Below are 24,582 nucleotides of genomic sequence, written 5' to 3'. Positions count from 1 at the left end.
TCCCTTTCCCTCTCTCCCTGCCCCCTGTTGTACCAAGCCTGCCTCCTCCATGGCCACCTTCTGTTCCCCCTCTCCCAGAGCAAAGCATGATTGCTGTCTGCCCCCAGCACACCCCTCCCCCCAAATTAGCCCCCTTTCCCTCTTCCCCTGCCCCCTGTTGTGCCATGCCTGCCTGATCTGTGGCCCCCTTCTGTCCCCCCCTCCCAGAGCAAAGCATGATTGCTGTCTGCCCCCCAGCACACCCCTCCCCCCAAAGCAGCCCCCTTTCCCTCTTCACCTGGCCCCCTGTTGTGCCATGCCTGCCTACTCCGTGGCCCCCTTCTGTCCCCCCCCCATGATTGCTGTCTGCCCCAGCACACCCCTCCCCCCAAAGCAGCCCCCTTTCCCTCTTCACCTGGTCCCCTGTTGTGCCATGCCTGTCTGCTCTGTGGCCCCCTTCTATTCCCCCCCTCCCATTCTTACCCTCCCTCCATCCATGGTTCCTGGTGTCTTCTGGCCCACCGGCATGAACCGCTGCCGCTCCTCTTCAACAAAGCAGCCTGCTGAGGTTCACCAGCCGGCTGTAGCGAACCTCGCAGGCCGCACTCCACCTTGGTAGCACATTCCCTCTGACGCAATCATGTCAGAGGGAACGTGCTATCAAGGTGGAGAGCGACCTGCGAGATTCACTACAGCCGGCTGGCAAACCTCAACAGGCTGCTTTGAAGAGGAGCAGCAGTGGCGGCAGCAGTTGGTGAGTGAGGGCGGGAGTGGGAAGTCGCTGGTGTGTTCCCTGCCTCCGTGTTCCAAAATGAAATTCGGCACGGAGGGACACAGCGATCACAAAACCCTAAGTGCGCATGTGTGCTTAGTATTTTATGCCTAGCCATAAAAGTTTGAGGTGGTTTACAGTAAGAAGTGGCAACACTCAAGCATTAAACAATGGAAACAAGACTACAAATCGACAGATCAACAAAGCATAAGGACTTGTGAATAAATAATATTTACAAAATGGTAGAGAACTCTCAGATACCTGTGCTGTTAAATCATAAGCGATTCTTTCTTAACAGCAGATGTACAGGTTAAAGACATCATTCATTGAGTTCATTTTTGTTCTATGTTTTTATAAAGTACAAATGCTTAGTGCAAACAACTTAAATATAAAGTTGCTATTGTGCTATTGAAAACAAAAACTGCACTTATCTTTGCAAATTGGCCATAGTAGTATGTTAAGCTCGGTTATGCCTGACGGGACCCGTTTCACTTTGTATTCGGCTTCTTCAGTAAGAAGTACCAGATAATCAGTAGAAAATTACAAATCGTCAGAAATACAATTAAGATTAAAATAAAACAGTAAACCCTTAAGTTATGAATCTAAACTAAACTAAACTAAACCTTAAGTTTGTTTACTCAACATGGTTTATAGGTAATTCAATAAATGAGGAAAGGACATAATAAGAAATTAGAGGTTATGAAGAGGATAGCTAGCTTTACATTTTAAATAGAGAGCTTTACGTTTTGGAGAAAAGCCAGGTTTTCAGATGCTTTTGGAATAATTAGAATGAGGCTAGGTTCAGCAGCAGGGCAGGGAGGTTATTCCAAAGCTCAGTGAATTTGAAGAAAAGGGATTTCCCTAATTTCCCTGCATACATACGACGCCTTTTAACAAGGGGAAAGATAGTTTGAGTTTGTGGGCGGATCTGGTAGTGTCAGGTCTTGAAGAATTCCAGGATAGTGGAATTAGGAGAGTAAGAATGCCATGTAGGATCTTGAATATTAACAGCTGGGTTTTTACTAGTTTTCCAAGGGCTCCTTTTACAAAGACGCGCTAGCAGTTTAATGTGCATAATACCGCACGCTAAACCACCAACCGCGCTAGCCGCTACCGCCTCCTCTTGAGCAGGCGGTAGTTTTTAGGCCAGCGCGGGGGTTAGAGCTTGATGAAAAGTCGCGCGCGTTAACCCAGCTAGCGTGGCTTAATAAAAGGAGCCCTAAAAGTAAGATAAGAGGACGCATGCATAAAAATTTTACCAAACCAATCATTCATTCTACCAGCTTGAAAAGCGAGAGTTCTATCCAGATATCTCTTGTACCTACAAGCTTTTACTGTTGGATAGGTAAACAAATGAATTTGACGTGTAGATATATTAGAACAGTCTAAAGAAAACTGTGAAAAATTCAGAAAACTAATACCCCAATATTTTTATATCGATATTTAATACCTTAATCCCCAGCTAGATCCCTTAGATCAGCAGATCAGTATTTGCTGACCATTCCATCATTGAAAGTGATTGGCACTAGAAGAACTACAACCTTTTCTATTTTGGGACCTCAGATCTGGAACAAACTTCCAACCTCTTTACGCGCTGAAACCTCTTTAGAGAAATTTAAAAGTAATTTAAAAAGCTATCTTTATAAAGATGCATATGAATCTTAGATAATTTTTTCTCTTTTTATTATCCTCCTACTAACTCTTAGATTAAGCTTTCTTTTAAATATGTATTTTAGACCAAGTTTCACAAAAAATCAATGTTTGTTTTGTTGTTGTTTTTTTACCCTTCCTAATGTTGTTCTTCCCTAAATGTTTTTTCTTTTGTTTTTTTATTTTAAACAAATGTAGTTTATCCTTGTATTCCTTATGTATTTTTAAACATCTATAGATATGTTTGTATGTTTATTGTTCAAATGGTTTTATTTATTTCCCCGAATTTATTTTTTGTTATACGCATTGAAAATATTTGATATTGCATTTAAATTTTTGATTTAAACGCAATATCTTGAAACTTGAACCTTGAAACTTGAAACCAAATATTCAAGAGCCATACCAAATATTGATTTGAAACAGATGCAAGTAAATTTGAATAGAACTCTTGCCTCTATTGGCAACCAATGCAATTTTTTAATATGCTCCCATTTTTTCAAACCAAAAATCAATTGAACTGCAGAATTTTGAATAACTTGAAGTCTTCTAAAGGTTTTCTTGCAAGTTCCCAAATAAATAATATTACAATAGTCAATCATATTTAATATGGAAAACTGGACTAGCAAGTAAAATGAGAATGCATCAAAATATTTTTAAATGGTTCAGAGTTTACATTAAGCTGAGAAACATTTTCTAACCAGTTGGTCCGTGTGTTTCTCTAAAGTAAGATGTCAGTCCAGTGTCACTCCCAAAATTTTTATGGAATCAACTATTGGAAAATCTTGACCATTCGAAAATATCAATGTGTCCCTAATTGTGTCATTGGGACTTGCCAGAAAAAACTAGTTTTTTTGGAATTTAGTTTCAATTTAAAATTCATCATCCACCGTTCAATGTGGTTTAAAATAAAAGATATAGTAGTTATGGAGAAGCAGTCTAGAAACACTTCAGGGTCCTTTTACTAAGGTGCGCTAGCGTTTTAGTGCACGCTAAACACTAACACGTCTAAAGATTATAATGGACTGCTAAAACGGCCAGTGTGGCTTAGTAAAAGAACCCCTTAGTCTAGATTTGTTTGTGTATATGTTGAATATTTTATAGTATCTAATAAAGTTATTCCATATGAGAATTTAAATACAAATAATATTTCCTTTTCAGAACCTTTCAAATCATTCGAAAAGCTTTGAAGCATGCATTTGCAAATTGTACTGTAATACTTTGTGAACACAGACTAGAAGCTATGTTGGAGTGTCAGAACTTTCTGGTAAGTATCTACCATTAGCATATAATTTTTTTTTTTGAGGGGGGATAATTATGCAACAGGGCACCTACATGTTTTTAAAAAATGCTGTTGCTCAAATTTGCACCTGTTTGAAGAAATGGTAAATGTGAGAAAGTACTCACATATTTTATTAAACATGTGTACATTGTAACTCTGCTCTATCTCTGCCAATACTATGCCTCATCAAATGCGTACAAGTCATTCCACATGCACAGCACTCACAATATACGATTAAATTATATTTTTTCAGACCTCAATGGATACTCATTTTACAAGTTCCACTTCAGCCGTAACTTACCTGCCTCTTCACCGGCCCATATTTCTGTAATATTTTTGTGAATGTTATCTGGGTATTATTTTTATCTCTTTTATTTAAACTTAAAACTTATATTCCATTGTCAATTGTCAAATGTTTAATATTTATTCACTTGTATGGTGAAAAACGAATAAAGATTTATAAAAAAAATAAAGATAGAGACAAAAGGGAAAAAAAAACAAAAAAAACTTATATTTCATTGATGTAAAGCAACTCAAATGTAATTTATCTCAAATAAGGAACCATCACATTTTTTTCCTTGAATGCCTATTTGCAGATCACATAAAAGGAGGCACAATCTTGAGGTGTGCCTAATTTTTATACATGGATGTCTAAGATAATTTTGTAAGAGCATTTTTCCATCTATAAAACATGTCTTATGAATGGGAAAAGGCTGTATTAAACTACACCCTTAAAGGGTAATTTGCTAAGTCATATTTATGTATAGAATAGCATTTTAGAAAATTGCCCTCCCTCCATAACAGTTGACTTAAGCATGTAGGTGGTTATTTTAACAGCCCAAATCACAGCTTCTACATGGAAATTCCAACATTTGCACATGGAAATGACATCCATGTATACTGTAAATAGCAATTTTAGAAAGGGCTAAACATGAGGATATCCATAATACATAAAAATTCCAAGGGGTGTAGTTTGGATATGGGCTGGGAAAGTAAAAAAAATTGCACATGTATTCTCCATTTCAGAAATTACCCCCATAGTGCATTTGAAAAACAGTTGCTAATGGACTTCTAGATTTACCAGCTGCTGGTAAACAAATACAGTGGTGCCTCGCATAACGGACGCCTCGCACAGCGAACGCTGCGCACAACGAACTTCAGGTCTTGCTTCCCACAACGAACTTCGTTTCACACAACGAAGTCGCCCGAGCTGCATCGCTTAACTGCCCTCTCTCCGCCTGGCTCCCTGTGCAGTGGCGCTACATATTTTAAACCCCCCTGCCGCCGCTGCTGCATATTTTTAAGCCTCTGCCGCCACCGCATATTTTTAAACCTCCCCCCGCCGCCACATATTTTTTTTTAAAAAGCCACCACTGCTGCAACTTTAATCTTACCCGCTCACTCGAACTGGTGGTCTAGCAAATTTCCCAGCCAGAAGCGCAGACAGAGATCAAGAGCAAGCCTTCTGTGCTACTGCCTGGGCCTGCGCTGATCTCTAAATGGCTGCAGTCAGCTCTCGCGGGACTCACAAGAACTAACTGCAGCCATTCGGAGATCGGCATGGGCCCACACAGGCGTGCAGAGGAATTGCTCCTGATCTCTGCGCTTCTGGCCTGTACGCCACTGGCTGGGAAAGATGGGAGGAATTAAAAAAGGTACCGAGGGGGGATGTGGGGGGTGATTATAATACACAGCAAGGATCAACAAAACCCCTGTCTCCCCTCCCCTTCACATATATCCCCTCTATATCATGCTAACAGTCACACATAGCAGGAATAGGGTTAGGGTAGTGCAACTAGGGCAACTGTCCCCCCTGGTCAAAGAGAGCCGTAAGCCTCTGCCTGGACTTTGCAGTCCCCAGTTGTGTCTAACACCAGCTCTAACAAGATAAATTTATCTTTTTTTATGTCATCTTAGCATATTTTATGCTACAGAACGAATTATTTTTTTTAACATGTATTGTTATGGGAAAACGCGTTTTACATAACGAACTTTTCGCATAACAAACTTGCTCCTGGAACGAATTAAGTTCGTTGTGTGAGGCACCACTGTACACCCTTTTATATATCATCCTGAATATATAGTCTTGTAAACTGCAGCTTAGCTTATCTACATGGATCTTTGCTTTTGTCAGAAAGGAACTGATGGATGATACAAACAGTAGGTCATAGAATTCAAAACTTGATAAGATCATTGGGCTGACACAAGACACTTTGGGGCTCATTTTCAAAAAAGAAAAAGTCCAAAAAGTGACATAAAAGGGCAGATAAATATTTTTCTTCTAAACCCTTCCAATTCAGTAGTTTCAAAACCTATTTTCTAGACAGATTTCTATTCTACTTGTCTACAGTTCTTCTAAATCTCAAAGGGCGTGTTGGAGGCATGGTGTGGGTGGGACCAAGGCAGGCTTATGACTTGAATGTTTCTTTGCCATAATCCAGTGTATCACAAACTGTGTGCCGTGGCACACTAGTGTGCCTCCTGATATTGTAAGTGTGCAGTGGCATACAAGGCAGAAAGAGAGGCTCTGGCGCTGGCGTCCGCTAACTTGCAATTTCCTGCCTTCTGTGGGAGCGATGAAGAGGACTCCTGTTGCCCCTCCAAAGCAGAAGAGACTGCAGCACCTGCCTATCAATGGAAAACACCTTATACATTGCCAAAACAAATTTGGGTGAAAAATCCACTCTGAAAATACTCGAGGCTTTTTGAGGAGGAGTAGAGGTCATGGCCGACTCCACATGCAGCAAGAGAGCAGCCGGCTATGACATTAAAAATGGCAGTGGTTCCCAACAAAAGAGGAGCTGCCAACCCCATGCGAGAGGCTCATCAGAAAATTAAAGTGTCATGGGATAAGTGACAAAGTGCAGTTGTGGATTAGGAATTGGTTATCAGATAGAAAACAGAGGGTAGGGTTAAAAGGTAATTTTTCTCAATGAAGGAGAGTAAGCAGTGGAGTGCCACATGGATTTGTACTGGGACCGGTGCTATTTAACTTATTTATAAATGATCTGGAAACTGCAACGACGAGTGAGGTGATTAAATTTGCAGATGACACTAAACTGTTCAAAGTTGGTAAAATACATGTGGATTGTGAAAAATTGTAGGCGGACCTTAGGAAATAGGAAGCCTAGGCGTATATGTGGACAAATGGAAATTGATGCACATTGGGAAGAATAACCTGAATCACAGTTACCGGATGCTAGGGTCCACCTTGGGGGTTAGTGCCCAAGAAAAGGATCTGGATATCATCATAGACAATACAATGAAACTTTCCGTCCAATGTGCAGCGGTGGCCAAAAAAGCAAACAGGATGCTAGGAATTATTAATAGAGGGATAGTTAACAAGACTAAGAATGTTATAATGCCCCTGTATCGCTCCATGGTGCGATCTCATCTGAGTACCTGATTGTAAAAAACCGCTTAGATAACCTTGATAGGCGGTATATAAAATCCTAATAAACTTGAAACTTGAGTATTGCATTCAATTCTGGTCTCCTTATCTCAAGGAAGATATAGTGGTGCTATAAAATGGTTCAAAGAAGAGCAACCAAGATGATGAAGAGGATGGAACTCCTCTCGTATGAGGAAAGACTAAAATGGTTAGGGCTCTTCAGCTTGGAGGGGAGATATGATTGAAGTCTACAAAATTCTAAGTGGAGTAGAACAGGTACAAGTGGATTGATTTTTCACTCCATCAAAAATTACAAAGACTAGGGGGACACTTGAAGTTTGAGGGAAATACTTTTAAAACCAATAGGAGGAAATTTATTTCACTCGGAGAATAGTTAAGCTCTGGAATGCATTGCCAAAGGTTGTGGTAAGAGTGGATAGCAAAGCTGGTTTTAAGAAAGGTTTGGACAACTTCCTATAATAAAAGTCCATAATCTGTTACTGGGGAAGCCACTGATTGCCCTGGATCAGTAGCATTGAATGTTGCTACTCCTTGGGTTTTGGCCAGGTACTAGTGACCTAAATTGGCCACCGTGAGAACGGGCTATTGGGCTTAATGGACCATTGGTCTGACCCAGTAAGGCTATTCTTATGTTTATATGTTCATATACCTAAGACAACCCTTCACTTACCTTGGCTTCTGGAACAAGCTAAAGACATATCTCTTTTCTCTATAGCTAACCTCCTATCCTTCACCTCTTCTCTTTGACAGCCATAAGATATGACATAAAAAAAAATGTAACCTCAATAACTCAATCTAATTCTTATTATAAACCGCATAGATTCCTTGTAGAGAGAATTGTGGTGTATAAGACACTGTATTATATTATATTGTTAAGAGAATAGCAATTAAAGGTATTTAATTACTTCTTGTCTTCATGAATTTGAACCATATAAACATTTTTTCTTACAAGATGGAATGTTATCAGTCATTACTTAAACTCTCTTCACTTCTTTTACTAGATTCTAGAAATGTTAGAAATTATTAGCATGTGTCAGCAATTAAGTCCACCTATTCTGTTAATAATTCTGATTGACTTTTTTTTAAATTAAAATTGCTCAAATATTGCAGTAACCATCTTTTATACTCTATGTTAGAAACAAAGGAATATATAAGTAATATAGATAATGTTATAACCATCTGTCCTCTTGGAGTAAAGCTGAGAAAACCAGTAGTATTTGAGTCTTTTGTGCATTGCACAGCATGAAATTGCTGTTAAATATTTAACAATTGAATTGTGTTTTGTGCAAATAGCATGGTAAATGAAACCATTAAAATAATGAGGAGGAGGAGGAGGAGGAAAGAAAATCGCATAGCATGCAACTTGCTTCCCACACACATTCAAGTTACTGCTTTTTAAAAAGAGCTTTCATTGCCAACTCCAGTAAAGTACTTAAAATACTCAAAGAGTCGCAGAGAGAGAAACTATGTTCTGGAATAGTACCTGTGCCCAGTGTAGGAAGCTGTTACCGCTTCTGGAAGTAATAGATACATTTTCAATGGAGTACTCTGCATATGTAGATGATACAAAGCTCTATGGGGCAAATTCTATAAGAAGCGGCCAAAAAGTTGGGCGCCGATATAGGCACCGTTCAGCGCGATTCAAGCACAATTGGGTGCTGTTTAGTGAATCACGCCGAGCGGCACCTATTTTGGAGGCGCCCATTAAATATGCCAGCTCTACGCACAACTAAAAGTTAGGCGCCCATGCAAGCGCTTAAGCACGCTTAAGAACAGTGATTCTGCAAGATGGCGCCTAACACAAACCTAACCTAACCAAGCCTAACATGCATAGCGCCTATTTTTTTGAAGGCCGCCTAAATTTTTAGAGGCGCCTTGTTACAGAATCGCGCTTTCTTGATAGGCGCCTATGTTTCAATCAGTGTTGATTAAAAAGCTTAATTGAACTTGTTGTTCAATTAAGATAGGCACCTATCTAGTTGGGCACCTCTGAAATAGGTGCCTAACTTTAGGTGCTGGTTACCCATGTGCTCTTAGGGTCTAATGAAGTTTTAAAAGTTTCTATCTTATATTACTCTAGAAAACTTGCAGCTTGAGTCAGAGTGAATCCTCGTAGTAACATAGTAACATAGTAACATAGTAACATAGTAGATGACGGCAGATAAAGACCCGGATGGTCCATCCAGTCTGCCCAACCTGATTCAATTTAAATTTTTTTTTTTTTTTTAATTTTTTCTTCTTAGCTATTTCTGGGTGAGAATCCAAAGCTTTACCCGGTACTGTGCTTGGGTTCCAACTGCCGAAATCTCTGTTAAGACTTACTCCAGCCCATCTACACCCTCCCCTGCCCATCCTCCACCAAACGGCCATACACAGACACAGACCGTACAAGTCTGCCCAGTAACTGGCCTAGTTCAATCTTTAATATTATTTTCTGATTCTAAATCTTCTGTGTTCATCCCACGCTTCTTTGAACTCAGTCACAGTTTTACTCTCCACCACCTCTCTCGGGAGCGCATTCCAGGCATCCACCACCCTCTCCGTAAAGTAGAACCTCCTAACATTGCCCCTGAATCTACCACCCCTCAACCTCAAATTATGTCCTCTGGTTTTACCATTTTCCTTTCTCTGGAAAAGATTTTGTTCTACGTTACGTAGTAACTTCAAACACTTGAATAGAAAAGTTTGCAGAGCTGCAAGCACTTCAAATATAAACCACAAATATCAGCTCAACACCTGCACTAGTGGCCAAAATTGTGGAAACACTTTGAGATTATTGAGATCGCAGAACTTTATTCAACTGTTGCTCCTGTTACTTAGTTAATCCTGCAACATACGATATTTTTAAACAATCTTTAATTGTTCATAAACATTACTGGTAATATGAGTGTAGTCATTTTATTTTGTGGTTAGGAATGACTTTCAGTGATTTGACATCAAAAAAGTAAGCAGTTGGTTGTGTTGCATCAAAATCAAGGCTGGAAGGGACTGGAAAAAGATTACAACACCTTAGACTGATAGAAAGAATAGCTCTACAAAATCGGAAATTAACTGCCACTGACATGTATAAGTCACTATTTGAAACAGGGGTGTTGGTGTCAGGCTGGATAGGCCTGTGAGCAAGAATTCCTAGGAAAAAGCTCTTCCTCAAACGTTTGAACTGGATTAAAAAGCATTCCTGCCAGACCACAGAAAAGTGGAAGAAAGTGTTGAGGAGCAATAAGACCCAAATCTCCATATTTAGCGGTGATGGTGTCCATTATGTTCATCGGCAACAGGGCAAGGACTGCTTATCAAAGTATACTACTACCACCATGAAGCATCCTCTGAGTGTGATGGTGTGCGGCTCCATGTCCAGAGATGTTGTGGGTCAATTGCAGGAGCCTGATGGAGTGATAAATACTGACAAATACATAAGGGAGATCCTTCAGCCCAAGATCCTGCCTTTGGCCAGATATCTTTGATGCCAGTAGACCATTCATTTTTCAGTAGGATGGAGCCCCATGCCACACAGCTAAGAAGTACCTCACCTGGTTCAAAGAGAATAAAGTTGAGTTGCTGAACTGACCAGGAAACAGCCCAGGTCTCAACCCCATTGAGAACCTCTGCGTCAGGTTAAAGAGAGCAGTAGCGGCAAAGCGACCATCCAACAAACATGAGCTGATAGCAGCAATAATTAACTCCTGGTTCTACATAACACCTATTGATCTCCAAAGACATGTGGACAGCATGCCATGAGGATGTGGGCAGTAATCAAAGCTAAGGGATATCAAATACTTTTTTTTACAGAAAGGGTGTTAGATGCATGGAACAGTCTCCCGGAAGAAGTGGTGGAGACAGAAACTGTGCCTGAATTCAAGAAGGCATGGGATAGGCACGTGGGATCAAGAGATAATGGTTACTGCAAATGGGCAGACTAGATGAGCCATTTGGCCTTTATCTGCCATCATGTTTCTATGTAAATGTGCTACTAGTGCAACTGATGAAGTCATTGGATAGACAAATTATCATTATTAGCTTGGGTAGCTTATGAGCAGCATTATGCTTGTGAAATGTGTCAAATATTAGGCTGGTCTTAAGTGATTGCAGAGTTTCAGTCATTAGTCAAAAATGTATGCATTAAATACAATTATGATGTTATAGCCATGTTTTTTAAAAAGTGTAATGCCTAAATGCTAGGTGTTTCTACAATTTTGGCCACTAGTGTATTATCTGCATTTGAGAGGCAATTCTGTAACAAGTTATTTACTTTTGGAAGTTACAGGTGGCAAAATACAATAGCTAGTTTTATGATAAAAAGTAGTAGGACATTGAGTGCATCCAGTAGTGTAGCGAGGGTAGGAGGCACCCAGGGCAGTGGCATCCCCTCTGTGCCCTCTTCTATACCCACCTGCCCCTTCTGCACCCCAACTCCTTCTGTGCCCCTCCCCCCGCCAAACTTGCACCCTCCCTTCCCCCTCTACCTCTTTAAATCTTCGCCAGCACGAGCAGCTTCTCTGGCCTACTACTCGTGCCAGCTTTGGCTTTCCCTCTGATGTCACCTCCTAACCCTGTGACCAGGAAGTAATTTCAGAGGGAACCAGGTCATAGAAGCTATTGGTGCTGGCGAAGAGTTAAAGAGGTACTAGGGGGAAGGGAGGGTATGTGGGGGTGGAAAAGTGCTGCCCCCCCTTTACTTACCACTTGTTCAGTTACATTGACTTTCTATGGGAGAGCAGGATATTTTTAACATTTTAGTTTTTACATTTTACGTTTCCTTGATTATTATGCCCACATTTGAAGATTTATACTCCAAGGCTGGTTCTGTATTTTTCACAGAGAAATGTGTTGATGGTTCCAGATAAGTCTAGTTTAGGAAAACAAATGTGGAAGAAAACAACCTTTGGACAGGTTGCCACAGAGCTATGGCATAATTTACCAGAAGATATAAAAAAGTATATGACGACATTTCAAGGTTTTAGAAAGGCTTTGAAGGTTATTTGGTTTCTCAAGGCTGAGTATACACAAACTAGAGGCAAACTAAACACAAAACCAAGAAGCAGATCAATCTGAATGAAATAAGTCTGACTTATTTATATCAATCACCCGATGTAGCCATGTTATGCTCACAGGCTGCATCAGTGATAATAACTGCAGGGGAAATATATAGCACAAATCCCTGCTCAGGGGTGGCTCAAAGCAATCTGCCAAAATATGGGTGGGGCAAGGGCTGCCCCAACTATTAGGCAAGACTGGCCAGCTGCCTATAGCAGCAGCTTCGTAGAGAGTAGTAGCTTCAGTAACACAATATTAGGCAAGACTGGCCAGCTGCCTATAGCAGCAGCTTTGTAGAGGGTAGTAGCTTCAGTAACACAGTAAATGACAGCAGAGTCTCACACAGAACTCATGTGTAAAGCAAAACAATAGATCCTAACAGATAAACTCAAAGAACCATGTTTCTCACCAAACATACTTTAACCTGCTTTTCAACAAAAACACAAAGGAAATAGATGATGCTCAAACAACAGGGAGCAAAATGAGAAAGAAAGCAAAAGAAAAGCTCAGTTTAACACGCCATAGTAAAATTAATTAAATGAGGGCTGATATTCTATCTCCCCACAACGTGCAGGTCAGAACTAGAGCATTTTTCTTTGAAAGTTAGCATACCAAAAAAAAAAATAATCCTGATTTTCAGCTTTAACAGATGGATCTGGAAGGGTCGAGTTGTTGCCTTCCCCATCACCTCCTTACCTTCTTATTCACCAAACCTCTTCACTTCCTGCTTATTCAATCTTGTATCTCAACAATAATGTCAACCATAAATAAACCACAGACTCTTTATTGATGGTAATAACCAGGCCACAGCTTTGCTTATTGGGTACAACAAATAAACAAGCAATTAACAATTGCTTCATCAACCGAGCTATAAAACATTGCAATTTGGCAAATCAAAATGATAATCCACCTAACCCCGCCATGCAAGCAAGAGCCTAGGGGGTGGCATGGACCTCCATGCCCCTCTTCCGTGACACGTGCCTAAAGCATATTCGCTCCCTTGAGCTCACTTCACCCTAACGGCTCATCCCCAGATGAGCCTGCAGGGGTATGCATGTGCCTCCATGACCCCCCATTCCAGGTCACATGACACATAACGTCACAACTCAGTTGATCTCACTACCACATGACCACTCATCTTTCAATAAGCCAAACCTTGTAGCTTGGGATCACCACCACAGGCCTATAATCTACAAGCGTCCCCCCCAAAAAACAAAATAAAACAAAAACAAAGCTGCGACCACATGTGCTCACCGAACTGAACTGTTTCCAGCACAGTACAGCACAGCAACTGATCAACCCTCGGGGCAGTCTCCCACACCAAAAGGGAATTTCCATACATGCCACCGACACCAAGCGGGCACCTTCTCCCTATCGAAGCCACCAAACTCCAACCGCCTACCATGACATCACCACCCAGCCTTGTCTGCCACCAAATCCCAGGCACATTCCCCCGGACTCCCACTTTCCAAGAACTTGAAAGTGCGCCGACCCACTGTCTTGGGCACCCAGACAGCCAGAAGCACCCCCAACCTCCAGAATGAGGCCAGCCTGTGGCCCCCGAACAGCACCCCCACCGCAGAGCACTATTAACTCACACTCCGACGCGCCAGCCCCCTTGAAAAAACCAGGAAGGAAACACCTCCACCATGTCACTAGTAACCCTCTCATCCACCAAACCTATCCAATCCCCCACAGGACAAAACCTGCACCCGAACTCACACCACTCTGCTGGCAAACCTGCCCATCCACAAGAGAAGAACACCCTGCTGCCCTACCACAAGAGCTTGCCACCAAGGAAAAAGCCCCCAAAGCTCCCACTCCAAGACCAGCCCCAACAGAGTGATCCAAAATCCATGCCCAACCAGTATACCTGAACCTGCCACCTTGGGTGGGCTGAAAAGCAGGACAGGGCCCTAGCAGACAAATTTTTTAAAAAAACCCATTATGTGCTTCAGTGTGCCCGCAGGCTGGGATCCACCCCATGCCAAGACATGCAAAGGGACCCCCCACCGGAAGGAACCCCTCGGACCACTCCACTAAGCCCACGCCATGACAGAGTCAGGGCCATAGGACCCCGTCTGCCAAGCCACCAAACAGTTCCACCCTGCCCATCCAACTGCTGCTGCCGAACAACATGGCATGCCGCCCCCCTGGGCTACCCAGCATAGCAGTTGCGAATGGCCGGCCATAAGGCACTGGGAATGAAAACTCTTTACCATGCGCAGCCATTCTAACAAGATGACAGCTGGTTAAGTCATCAATTGCACTGTCTCCTTCTCCTTTTTTACTTTTTTGGTTTTCTCTGTTGCTTTGTTTATTTTTATTTTGTTTATTTCATTTAGTAGCTCACTTTATTTAATTTATCTTTAATTTATCTTTATTAATCTTATTTTGATTTATCATATTGGATTGAAGCCTCTATTCGTGAAAATGGACTGACAGCTACTGATTTGATCGTTAGTTTCTGGTCTAACAATTGAAAAGCCTCCTTCCTACCTGATATTTCCTTGCACTTCTGGAGGGTGTTGGGCTGTGCCTGACGGTTGAGTCATGGCAAGTGACACTGGTAGTGGAGAGTCGAGAGAGTATCAGCGCTGAAGTCAGTGAAGGGTGGCCGAGACATCGTGAAGCGGTAGCTGTTGGGACCTGGAGGCGCCATGTCTGAAGTGCTCAGCGTAGGCACTGAAACCGACAGGGATGCAACTCCTTGTATTCTGCTTGCAGGGCGACATCAGCAGGATAGGAGGTCTGCAGAGTTGTTTCATCTTTATGAAATTTCACCTCGCCCGATTCCTTACCAATCATGGGAGTGGTGTGGTGAGAGGTGGTGTCTGCGGGAGCGAGGGCTAGCAGAGTAAGGCGCAGTATGGACCAGGGAGCAGATGATTGAAGTCGGCATGATCTATGTGGAAGCAGAGCTGTTCAGCGCACTGACCGTTGAGGAGTCTGAGGGAGGTTTCTTTTGCATCGGAGGAGGTGACCTGTAGTTGTGTGCTGAGGATGATAATGGCGGTTGATCGGATAAACGGCTGATGGACTAGAGACGCTGAGAATGGTGGTCTGACTGAAGTGAAAATGAGACCCTCCTGACTCTTATAACATCGTGTTTAAAATATCACTTATTATACTGTTTCTTATTTATTTTGTTTTACATCTTTATTTTAAATTTTCATTAGAATTCCATTGTCTAACGGTTTTTGTTTTTTTCCTTCTATTCATTTCTATCGTTATTCCTTTCTTACATACTTATAAGAACATAAGCAGTGCCTCCGCCGGGTCAGACCATAGGCCCGGCAGTCCGCTCCCGCGGCGGCCCAAACAGGTCACGACCTGTCTGAATCACCAGAAGGGGCTCCCTTGCCACCTTGGTTTCTCATTGAAGTCCTATCTTCCCGTCGAAGTCCTAACCCTCCGGTCTTGCACATGCAAGACCTGGTTGGGTTTCTATACTTATTACCTGGTTAGCTTTCTATACTTGTGTTACATCCCAGCTCCTCTCTCAGTATCCCACGATCCCTTTATCCCTCAGGAATCCGTCCAATCCCTGTTTGAATCCCTGTACCGTACTCTGCCTGATCACTTCCTCAGGTAGCGCATTCCAAGTGTCCACGACCCTTTGGGTGAAAAAAAACTTCCTTGCATTTGTTTTGAACCTATCTCCCTTCAGTTTCTCCGAATGCCCCCTCGTACTTGTTGTCCCTTCAGTCTGAAGAATCTGTCCCTATCCACCCTCTCTATGCCCCTCATGATCTTGAAGGTCTCTATCATATCTCCCCTGAGCCTCCTTTTTTCCAGAGAGAAGAGCACCAGCCTATCCAACCTCTCGGCGTATGGGCAGTGTTCCAGCCCTTTTACCAGTTTCGTTGCTCTCCTTTGGACTCTCTCAAGTACCGCCATGTCCTTCTTGAGGTGCGGTGACCAATACTGAGCGCAGTATTCCAGATGTGGACGCACCATCGCTCGATACAATGGCATGATGACTTCCCGCGTCCTGGTTGTTATGCCCCTCTTTATGATGCCCAGCATCCTGTTGGCTTTTTTCGAGGCTGCTGCGCACTGTGCAGATGGCTTCAGTGATGCATCCACCAGCACACCCAAGTCTCTCTCAAGTCTGCTGTCTCCCAACAATGCCCCCCCCAATTTGTAGTTGAACAAAGGGTTCTTTTTCCCTATATGCATGACCTTGCATTTTTCCACGTTAAAGCGCATTTGCCATTTGTTTGCCCAGTCTTCCAGCTTGTCCAGGTCCCTTTGCAGGTCCTCACACTCCTCCCTGGACCTAACTCTGCCGCACAGTTTGGTATCGTCTGCAAATTTTATAACCTCGCACTTTGCCTCCTTTTCCAGGTCATTGATAAATATGTTGAAGAGTAACGGCCCCAGCACCGATCCCTGTGGCACACCGCTTGTGACTCCCCGCCAGTCAGAATAAAAGTCCATATATTCTCTTTTAATTAATTAATTAATTAATTAATTAATTAATATATATTTAGTTTTAATTCAAATAATTTTAATTTAATTTATTTTACCCATTTTATTATTGCTGGGATGTACACTTGCTTTAAAAGAATATGGCCGTAATGAGATCAATGTTTTTCTTGTTGGGATGTTTCTTTCCTGTTCTATCTCTGTCTTTATTTTTACATCTTAATATTCATTAACTGTTTTTGGTTTTTTTTCTCATAGGTACTTTAGTTAGATTGTGAGCCTTCGGGACAGTAAGGGAATTTCTAAGTACCTATTTTAATTTTAATTTAATTATAATTTTAATTTACCCTATTGTCTATTTTCTGTAAACCGCTTAGAATCCTAACGGAGTTTAGCGGTATATAAGAAATAAATTACATTACATTACATTCCACTTCACATCGCACCCACAAGAGACACACCAGGCACAAGAGACACACCAAACCCCATGCACCAGTTCGGCAACCACCAGCAACTCAGCCACCTAGGCACACGAGCTCTGCCCTGCCCAGGCCAAGGGTCCCCATCCCTGCTGGAACCTATGCACCAGAAGGCCATCACAAAACATCATTTACCTCGATTTTCAAAAGGCCTTTGACAAGGTGCCACATGAAAGGCTGCTTAGGAAGCTGTGGAACCACGGGGTGGGCGGGGATGTACACAGATGGATCAAGCACTGGCTGTCAGGCAGACTACAGAGGGTCGGAGTAAAGGGCCAATATTCTGACTGGTGGGGAGTCACGAGCGGTGTGCCGCAGGGATCGGTGCTGGGGCCGCTACTCTTCAACATATTTATCAATGACCTGGAAACAGAGGCAAAGTGTGAGGTTATAAAATTTGCAGACGATACCAAACTCTGCGCCAGAGTTAGGACCAGGGAGGAGTGTGAGGAACTGCAAAGGGACCTCGATAAGCTGGAGGACTGGGCAAACAAATGGCAAATGCGCTTTAACGTAGATAAATGCAAGGTCATGCACATAGGGAAAAAGAACCCGTTGTTCGAGTATAAAATGGGGAGGAGATTGCTGGAAGACACCGGACTTGAGAGAGACTTGGGTGTGCTAGTGGATCCATCCATGAAACCATCCGCACAGTGTGCAGCAGCCTCGAAGAAAGCCAACAGGATGCTGGGCATCATCAAGAGGGGCATATCAACCAGGACGCGGAAAGTCATCATGCCGCTGTATCGAGCGAAGGTGCGCCCACATCTGGAATACTGTGTTCAATATTGGTCGCCGCACCTCAAGAAGGACATGGCAGTTCTTGAGAGAGTCCAAAGGAGGGCAACGAAACTGGTAAGAGGGCTGGAAAACTGCCCATACGCCGAGAGGCTGGATAAACTGGGGCTCTTCTCTCTGGAAAAGAGGAGGCTCAGGGGGGATATGATAGAGACCTTCAAAATACTTAGGGGCATAGAGAGGGTGGACAGGGACAGGTTCTTCAGACTAAAAGGGACGACAGGTACGAGGGGACACTCAGAGAAACTGAAGGGGGATAGGTTCAAATCAAATGCAAGGAAGTTTTTCTTCACCCAAAGGGTCGTGGACAAATGGAATGTGCTCCCAGAGGAAGTGATCCGGCAGAGTACAGTACAGGGATTCAAACAGGGATTGGACAGATTCCTGAGGGAAAAGGGGATCGTGGGGTACTGAGGGAGGTGCTGGGGTGTTGCATAAGTATAGACAGCTCACCAGGTCGTGCAGGTGCAAGGCCAGAGGGTTAGGACATTGATGGGAAGATAGGACTTCGATGAGATACCTAGGGGGTGATTAAGGCAGGTCATGACCTGTTGGGCTGCTGCGGGGGCGGACTGCTGGGTGGGATGGACCTCTGGTCTGACCCGGCAGAAGCACTGCTTATGTAAAACACCCGGCCCCCACCAGTCCCTTGCATGCGCGCGTGAGCCCTACCCCAGGACACCCCGAGAGAACCGTCCACCACTACCAGTTCTAAAAGTCCATGCCTGCCCCCTACAGAGCCTCCCAACCATGACCACACCTGGGCACACATCAGACCACCCCGTTCTAGCCCTATGGCACAGCCACATACCGTTCCAGACCAACAGAGGGGGGAGGAGGCTGTGGACCTGTGACACCCTGCCAGCAGCCACACAGCCCGCTCCAACCCTTCACCCTCTGGCACCTTGGGGCCTATCCCCGGATAACCAACAAAACTCCCTGGCCCTGTCACAAGATACCGCAGGACCACACAGCCCCGCTGACCCACCGCAACCAAAGAACCGCCCCCATGGTCTGCAGCATGTCGGCCAACAGGGAGGGGGGTATCATGGACCCGAGGCCCCTGGTCAACAACCTCGCAGCCCACCCCAGTGGGCCCTCACATTGCCTGGTCCCCCTCCCAATACCCAGTGGAACCACCTGGACCTTCCCCAACCAGCTACCTCCTCAGCTACAGAACTGCCCCCATGGTCTGTGGCACACCAGCCAATGGGGGGGGGTCGCAGGCCCATTGGCGTACCAAGGAGGGGTGGGGGCGGTGCAAAGCCATCCAGGTCCGGGTCTGGAATGTCCTGCCCTACTGTTGAAAAAGACCTGCACCTCAGCATGGCTGCCAGTGCACCCCCTCCGATGTACTTGCTCTGAAGCAGATTCAGCAGCCGCGCTAAGGTGCAGGAAGGTCCCGCGATGAGTACGTCTGGTGGCTCTGCTCTGGAAGAAGTAAGTTACGTCGTAGGGGGTGGACCCGGCAGATACAGTCATCGTGGGGTCTTGCCGCAATTCCCTGCGTCTGCTGGGTCCATCCCCCTCCAACGTAACTTACTTCTTCCAGAGCAGAGCTGGCAGATGTATTCATCGCAGGACCTTCCTGCACCTCAGCACGGCAGTCGACTCTGCTCCAGAGCAAGTACGTCTGAGTGGGGTAGACTGGCAGCCGGCAGCTACAGTCATCACAGGACCTTGCTGCATGAAGGGAGAGAAGGGAGCAGGACTTCTGGTATGGAAGAGTGGTGGAGGGAGAGAAAGGGGGTAGGGTGGTATGGAAGGGTGGTACTGATGGAATTGGTGTGCAGGAAAAGGGGAGAGAGGCATAAGGGGAAAGGATACTGGACGGAATTGGATTGGAGGGAAATAAAGGGGGTAGATGCTAATTGAAGAGGGGTGGATGGAGAGAGAAAGGGCAGACATTGGATGGTAGTGGGGAGGGAGCCTATGCTGGATGTAAATGTGGATGGAAGTGATAAGGGAGCAAATGCAGGAAGGAAATGGTAGGAGAGAAAGAGGGGAGCAGATGCTGGATGGAAGTGGGCAGAGAGAGGAGAAGGTACTAGATGGAAGGGGTAGAGAAAAAGGGCATATGATGGAAGGAGGGGATATTAAAAAGGATTGAGTTAGTGAAATACTGGAGGGGGTGAGAGAAAGAGATGGTGAACTGTACGTAGACAGTAAAAAAGGAAGTTGATGAGAGGGTAGTAAGAATGTAATCTAGACAGATGCAGAAAATAAATTGAAAAGGAAAATGAGGGGAAAGAGGGAAAGGGATTGCAGAGGAGAGGTGTGGGAGAGGGAAGGAGAGGAGAGAGATGTCAGACCAATGGGGGTAAAAGGAGAGATGGAAGGGGGAGGCATACAGTTTCTGGAAGGGGCATAGAAGGAGAGAAGATACCATATAGGGTCTGAAGATAGTTATGTGGGAAATTATATATATAAAATTATTTAAAAAATCATTGAAAATTGTAAATATGTTAATATACACAAAATAGGTTTGAGAATATGAGAGGTTTTTACAGGATCAGTGATTGAAATCTGGAACTGATAAGTCTCAGACTTAAATCTTTTAGTATTTCATCAGTTTCTGAGCAGGTTTCTGAGATCCTTTTTCCTCTCATATACAACTAAACACATTTTATTTGTTATTAGAAGCCATATTTTCTTTTCAACTTGGCTTTCTAATCCATCTTATTTGTTGGGTAGTGTTGTCACTTGACTTATTTATCACCACAGTATTTTAGGTCAGGTAGTATTAGGGCCTTCTAAGTCACGTTAAGGTCCAAGTGACACAACTTAAGACCTAAAGCTGCTTGATGAATTCCCCCCTAACTGTACTGTTGCCTGTGAAATTACCATGTAGTTTTCTAAAAATAGGCGCCCAAATGGCATAGTGCATATTTATGAGGGGGTCATTCAAATAGATGGATTTAGGTGGGCAACTTCAGAATACTGGAAATTGCCCATGTGCCTGCTGTATTGAACTGCCCTCATTTACGCCATGTCCATGGCAAATATAAATGGAGGCACCTAAATGTACACTAGCATTCTGTATGAACACCTGGGCACCCAAGGCTGTTACCTCACATTACCATGGTACCTAAATTGAGGGGCCTGTTGTAGAAGTAAACTCATAATCTCTGGGTGAAGAAAATTTACTTTACTGGAAATGACTGAAATTTGGCCTTCATAAGCACCAAAAAATTTCTGTCTGGAGGATATACAAAGCAAGAAAACCTTAATTGTTTTAAAATTGCAACTTAATCAATTTTGACCCATTTCAAGACAAAATCTTTCTCATTACAGCACTATGAAGCCTTTGTTGATCAACCCTAGCTTATGTTGTATTTTAGTACATGGATGAAGTTGAATTCTGCTTCTTTAACTGATTTGATATTTTATTTACCAGGTGATGGAAGAAAACACAATACGGCAGTATGACTCTATTCAGAAGCTGATGAATGAAAAGAGCTTCTTCAAACAAGCTATCTGTAACCCAGATCGTCTGAAGCTGTTCTCAGTGCCTCATAAAAACTCAAGTAAAAGCAAACATATAACCATAATCAGTGCCTTGGAAGAAGAGACTGAAGAGGAAGTACAAGAAACAAGACTCTGAAGTTGGATGGATTCCTATTGTTAAAGAATTATCTCATGGTGATCAGGGAAAGGTTGTATTAAAACTGTGTCTCCCAAACAGGATAGTCAAACTAAAGGATGTTCAAATCACAGAAGCAAATCATGCTATCATGGGGTACTGTGTGAAATATGGTTTTAACTTGTGGAAAATGACATTGAACCAATGATTACAAAGTGTATGAGGAAAGACATAACACTGAATTGTATTAATGTGAATTTTCATGTAAAATACATTTAATATACCATAGCCTTTGTGATAGGCATAGGTTTTAGCTGATTTGGAACAATATCATTGAAGAAGCTTTAACAATGTTTGGATTAGCATTATGTATGAAAATATCAAAAGCTAGCAATGAAAAAAATATGAATTGTGACTAGTTGTTCCCAGAATTAACTATTGGTCCCTTTATCAAGCTGCGCTAGAGGTTTTTAGTGCAGGCCAGTGTGGTAAATGCTCCAATGCTCATAGAATTCCTATGAGCATCGGAGCACTTACCATGCCAGCCTGCGCTAAAACCTCTAGTGCAGCTTGATAAAAATGGGAGGGGGGTACATTTGTGAAACTGTAAATGTTTCCCACTTCCAATAAGAATTTTAAGAGCCCTTTTACTCAAATGCAGTAAGATTTTGCACTTACCATGTACTAACAGGAAAAACTAATGCCTGGTAAATGCAAATCCTGCTAAATGCAGGGAGCATGCCCAGGATATGCTTTTCATTTACCCTACAGGGCAGGGTTGTACTGCATGACACCATGTTAGTGTGAGCTATCTGGCACTGCAAATAACAGTGTGACCCTTGCTAAACTAATCCCAAAGACACATGCGATGGTGGAACTCTCCACACACATATTCCATCTCCCAATCTGATACCTCCTGCTGAACCCCTATTGTTCTTCTCAAAATCCAAATCTCTACCCTCCAATTAAATCCCTCATGAAATAACCAGTCTCACAATATTACACGCAAGTGCATATTTAAGTGAGAGCAGTTATTTACGAGAGTCTTTGCTGTTCTTAATACATCAGAAATAGGAAAGGACATAGAATTCTGTAGACCCCTGATGCAAGTTTCTAGCCGAAACATTGGCCGTGCCGGGTCATCTTAATAAATATCTCCTTTGTCCCTGTCCTTTGGTCATTTGTGCTGTTTTGTTGCATGCCAGTCTCTAAGACTGGTGTAAGTGATCATGCTTACATTTTATGCACATTTTCAACATGTTATATTGGTATTCTATGAATAAATGAATTTATGTACAGTAATTTCTTTATAGAACAGACTATAAGTATATTACAAGTATATTAGGCACCCTTTTATAGAATTGTCCTCTAAGTGCATTGCAGATAATGCAGGTGCCTTAATGCCACCCATGGAGATAGCATTTAAAAGTATGAATACTTTAAGCGGTAAACTATGTATCCACTTTGAGGTGTTTTTAGTCATTTACATGTGAATGCATCCACATAGGTTCATAAATGGCCTCTTATAAAATAACAAATGGCACATAAGCACATGCTTTGAAATGATGATGTGTATTTTGCTGATGGGCATATACAGGACAGTTTGGGTGAAGTGCACATGTACAAGTATAGATTAAGAATACTATAATTTATATATATAGCTCACTAATTGGCCCTTCTACTAAGCTGCAGTAAAATCTAGGCTTAGTGCATTCTGACATGAGATTTGCCTGTATGCTAAGCTCAGATTTATCATAGCATTAAGTCAAGCATTTTTTTTCTTTCTTAAGTTCTATGTTAATGTTTCCATTAGTTCGCGACACCTGTAAGAAAAAATATAACACTGGAACCCGCCTTCTGTTTAGGAGGCACTATGTACTAGTTCTATCGGATTCAGGGAAAAACTTTTAAATTCAATTTGACCTATTGAATCAATTTTTTGATTCGATTTGCTTTTCTTGCCCAATCAGGTGTTTTTTTTCCAAACATCCTGGTGGGTTTATTTTGTAGCCTCTTCACCCACCCCACCCCCTTATGCCCTCTCCAACCCCATGCCGGTGCTTCAGTGTACACAAAATATCAGTGCACACAAAATAAAAAAGTCTTGTCCTCTCTCTGTTAGGTCCTAGCTCACACTCGCTCTCTAACACCAGATCTGGCAGGATACACATTGCAAATCTGACATATTGTAATCACAAAATAGAAAATAACATTATTTTTTCTACCTTTTGTTTACTGGTCATTTTATTATTCGAATCATGTTGGTCCCAGGCTCTGGTTTCTGTTTGTCTTCAGTTAACTTGCTCACCAGGGTCTCCTGCCCATTTGATATTTTCTTCTTTCTCCGTGCTCACCATTTATCTTCTATCTGTGTATCTTCCCTTCAACTGCCATATCCAACATTTATTTCCCACTATCCATCTTCTCTCTTCTCTCTCTGCCTGCCTTGTGCTCTTGGTCAAACCTCTCTATTCCCCTCCATGCAGCATCTCACCCTTCCTCCCCTCCATTATAATTTGAAATATTTCTGTCTCCCTATGCATCTCTCTCTGCCCTCTACCCTATGTCCAACATTTCTCCCTCTTATCCCTTTCTACCACCTAAGTGAATTGGGGATTCGATTGAAATTGGGGAATCAGGCAGCACTACTATATACTCTTGCATTAACCCTGCATTATCTAATTAGTGCATACTAATGTAAATACAATAGCTGGATAAAGCAGGATTGTCCAGTCTCTGCCTATGATACTCCCCCCACCCCTTGAAAAATATTTTAAAACGATAGTTAACATGCACATAGCACATGCAAACAGACAAAATGTTTTGCGGTAGCCTGCTTTTCCCACACAAAGAGTAGAAGGGTCCTAATTTTGGCAGAGACATTTACATCTGCTCTTTATAAAATAGGCTGGATATAGACATCTTAAAAGGTGCTTAATATATGCTTCCCCATATAAAATTACCCTCTAACCCAAACTCCAAACCCTATAAAAAGTGCTAAGAATTAAACACACAAATTTAGGAGTGTGCAATTTAATTTATTAACTAGCCAAATAATGCCAATAATTGAGATGTTAACAAGCAATTATTGGCGCAAATTGGATTTAATATGTACATGTATAAATTTAGGCATTGGATCTGCACCCAAATTTTAAGATGAGTCCA

At 42.7% G+C, this 24,582-nt stretch overlaps 1 protein-coding gene across 1 annotated transcript in view; it reads left to right on the top strand.

Moving 5' to 3' along the window:
• The window catches only part of CFTR (CF transmembrane conductance regulator), a 411,238-nt gene extending 387,622 nt beyond the window's left edge, over positions 1-23,616 (top strand). The window contains exons 26-27 of the mRNA XM_033959147.1: positions 3,560-3,665; positions 21,232-23,616. Coding sequence (XP_033815038.1) covers positions 3,560-3,665; positions 21,232-21,438 — 313 coding nt within the window. The 3' untranslated portion in view covers positions 21,439-23,616. The remainder of the gene's footprint in view (positions 1-3,559; positions 3,666-21,231) is intronic.
• Positions 23,617-24,582: the final 966 nt, after the last annotated feature.

This window comes from Geotrypetes seraphini, chromosome 9, assembly GCF_902459505.1.
Source record: "Geotrypetes seraphini chromosome 9, aGeoSer1.1, whole genome shotgun sequence".
NCBI classification, from domain to species: Eukaryota; Metazoa; Chordata; class Amphibia; order Gymnophiona; family Dermophiidae; genus Geotrypetes; species Geotrypetes seraphini.
This window is presented reverse-complemented; position numbering and strand designations above follow the sequence as displayed.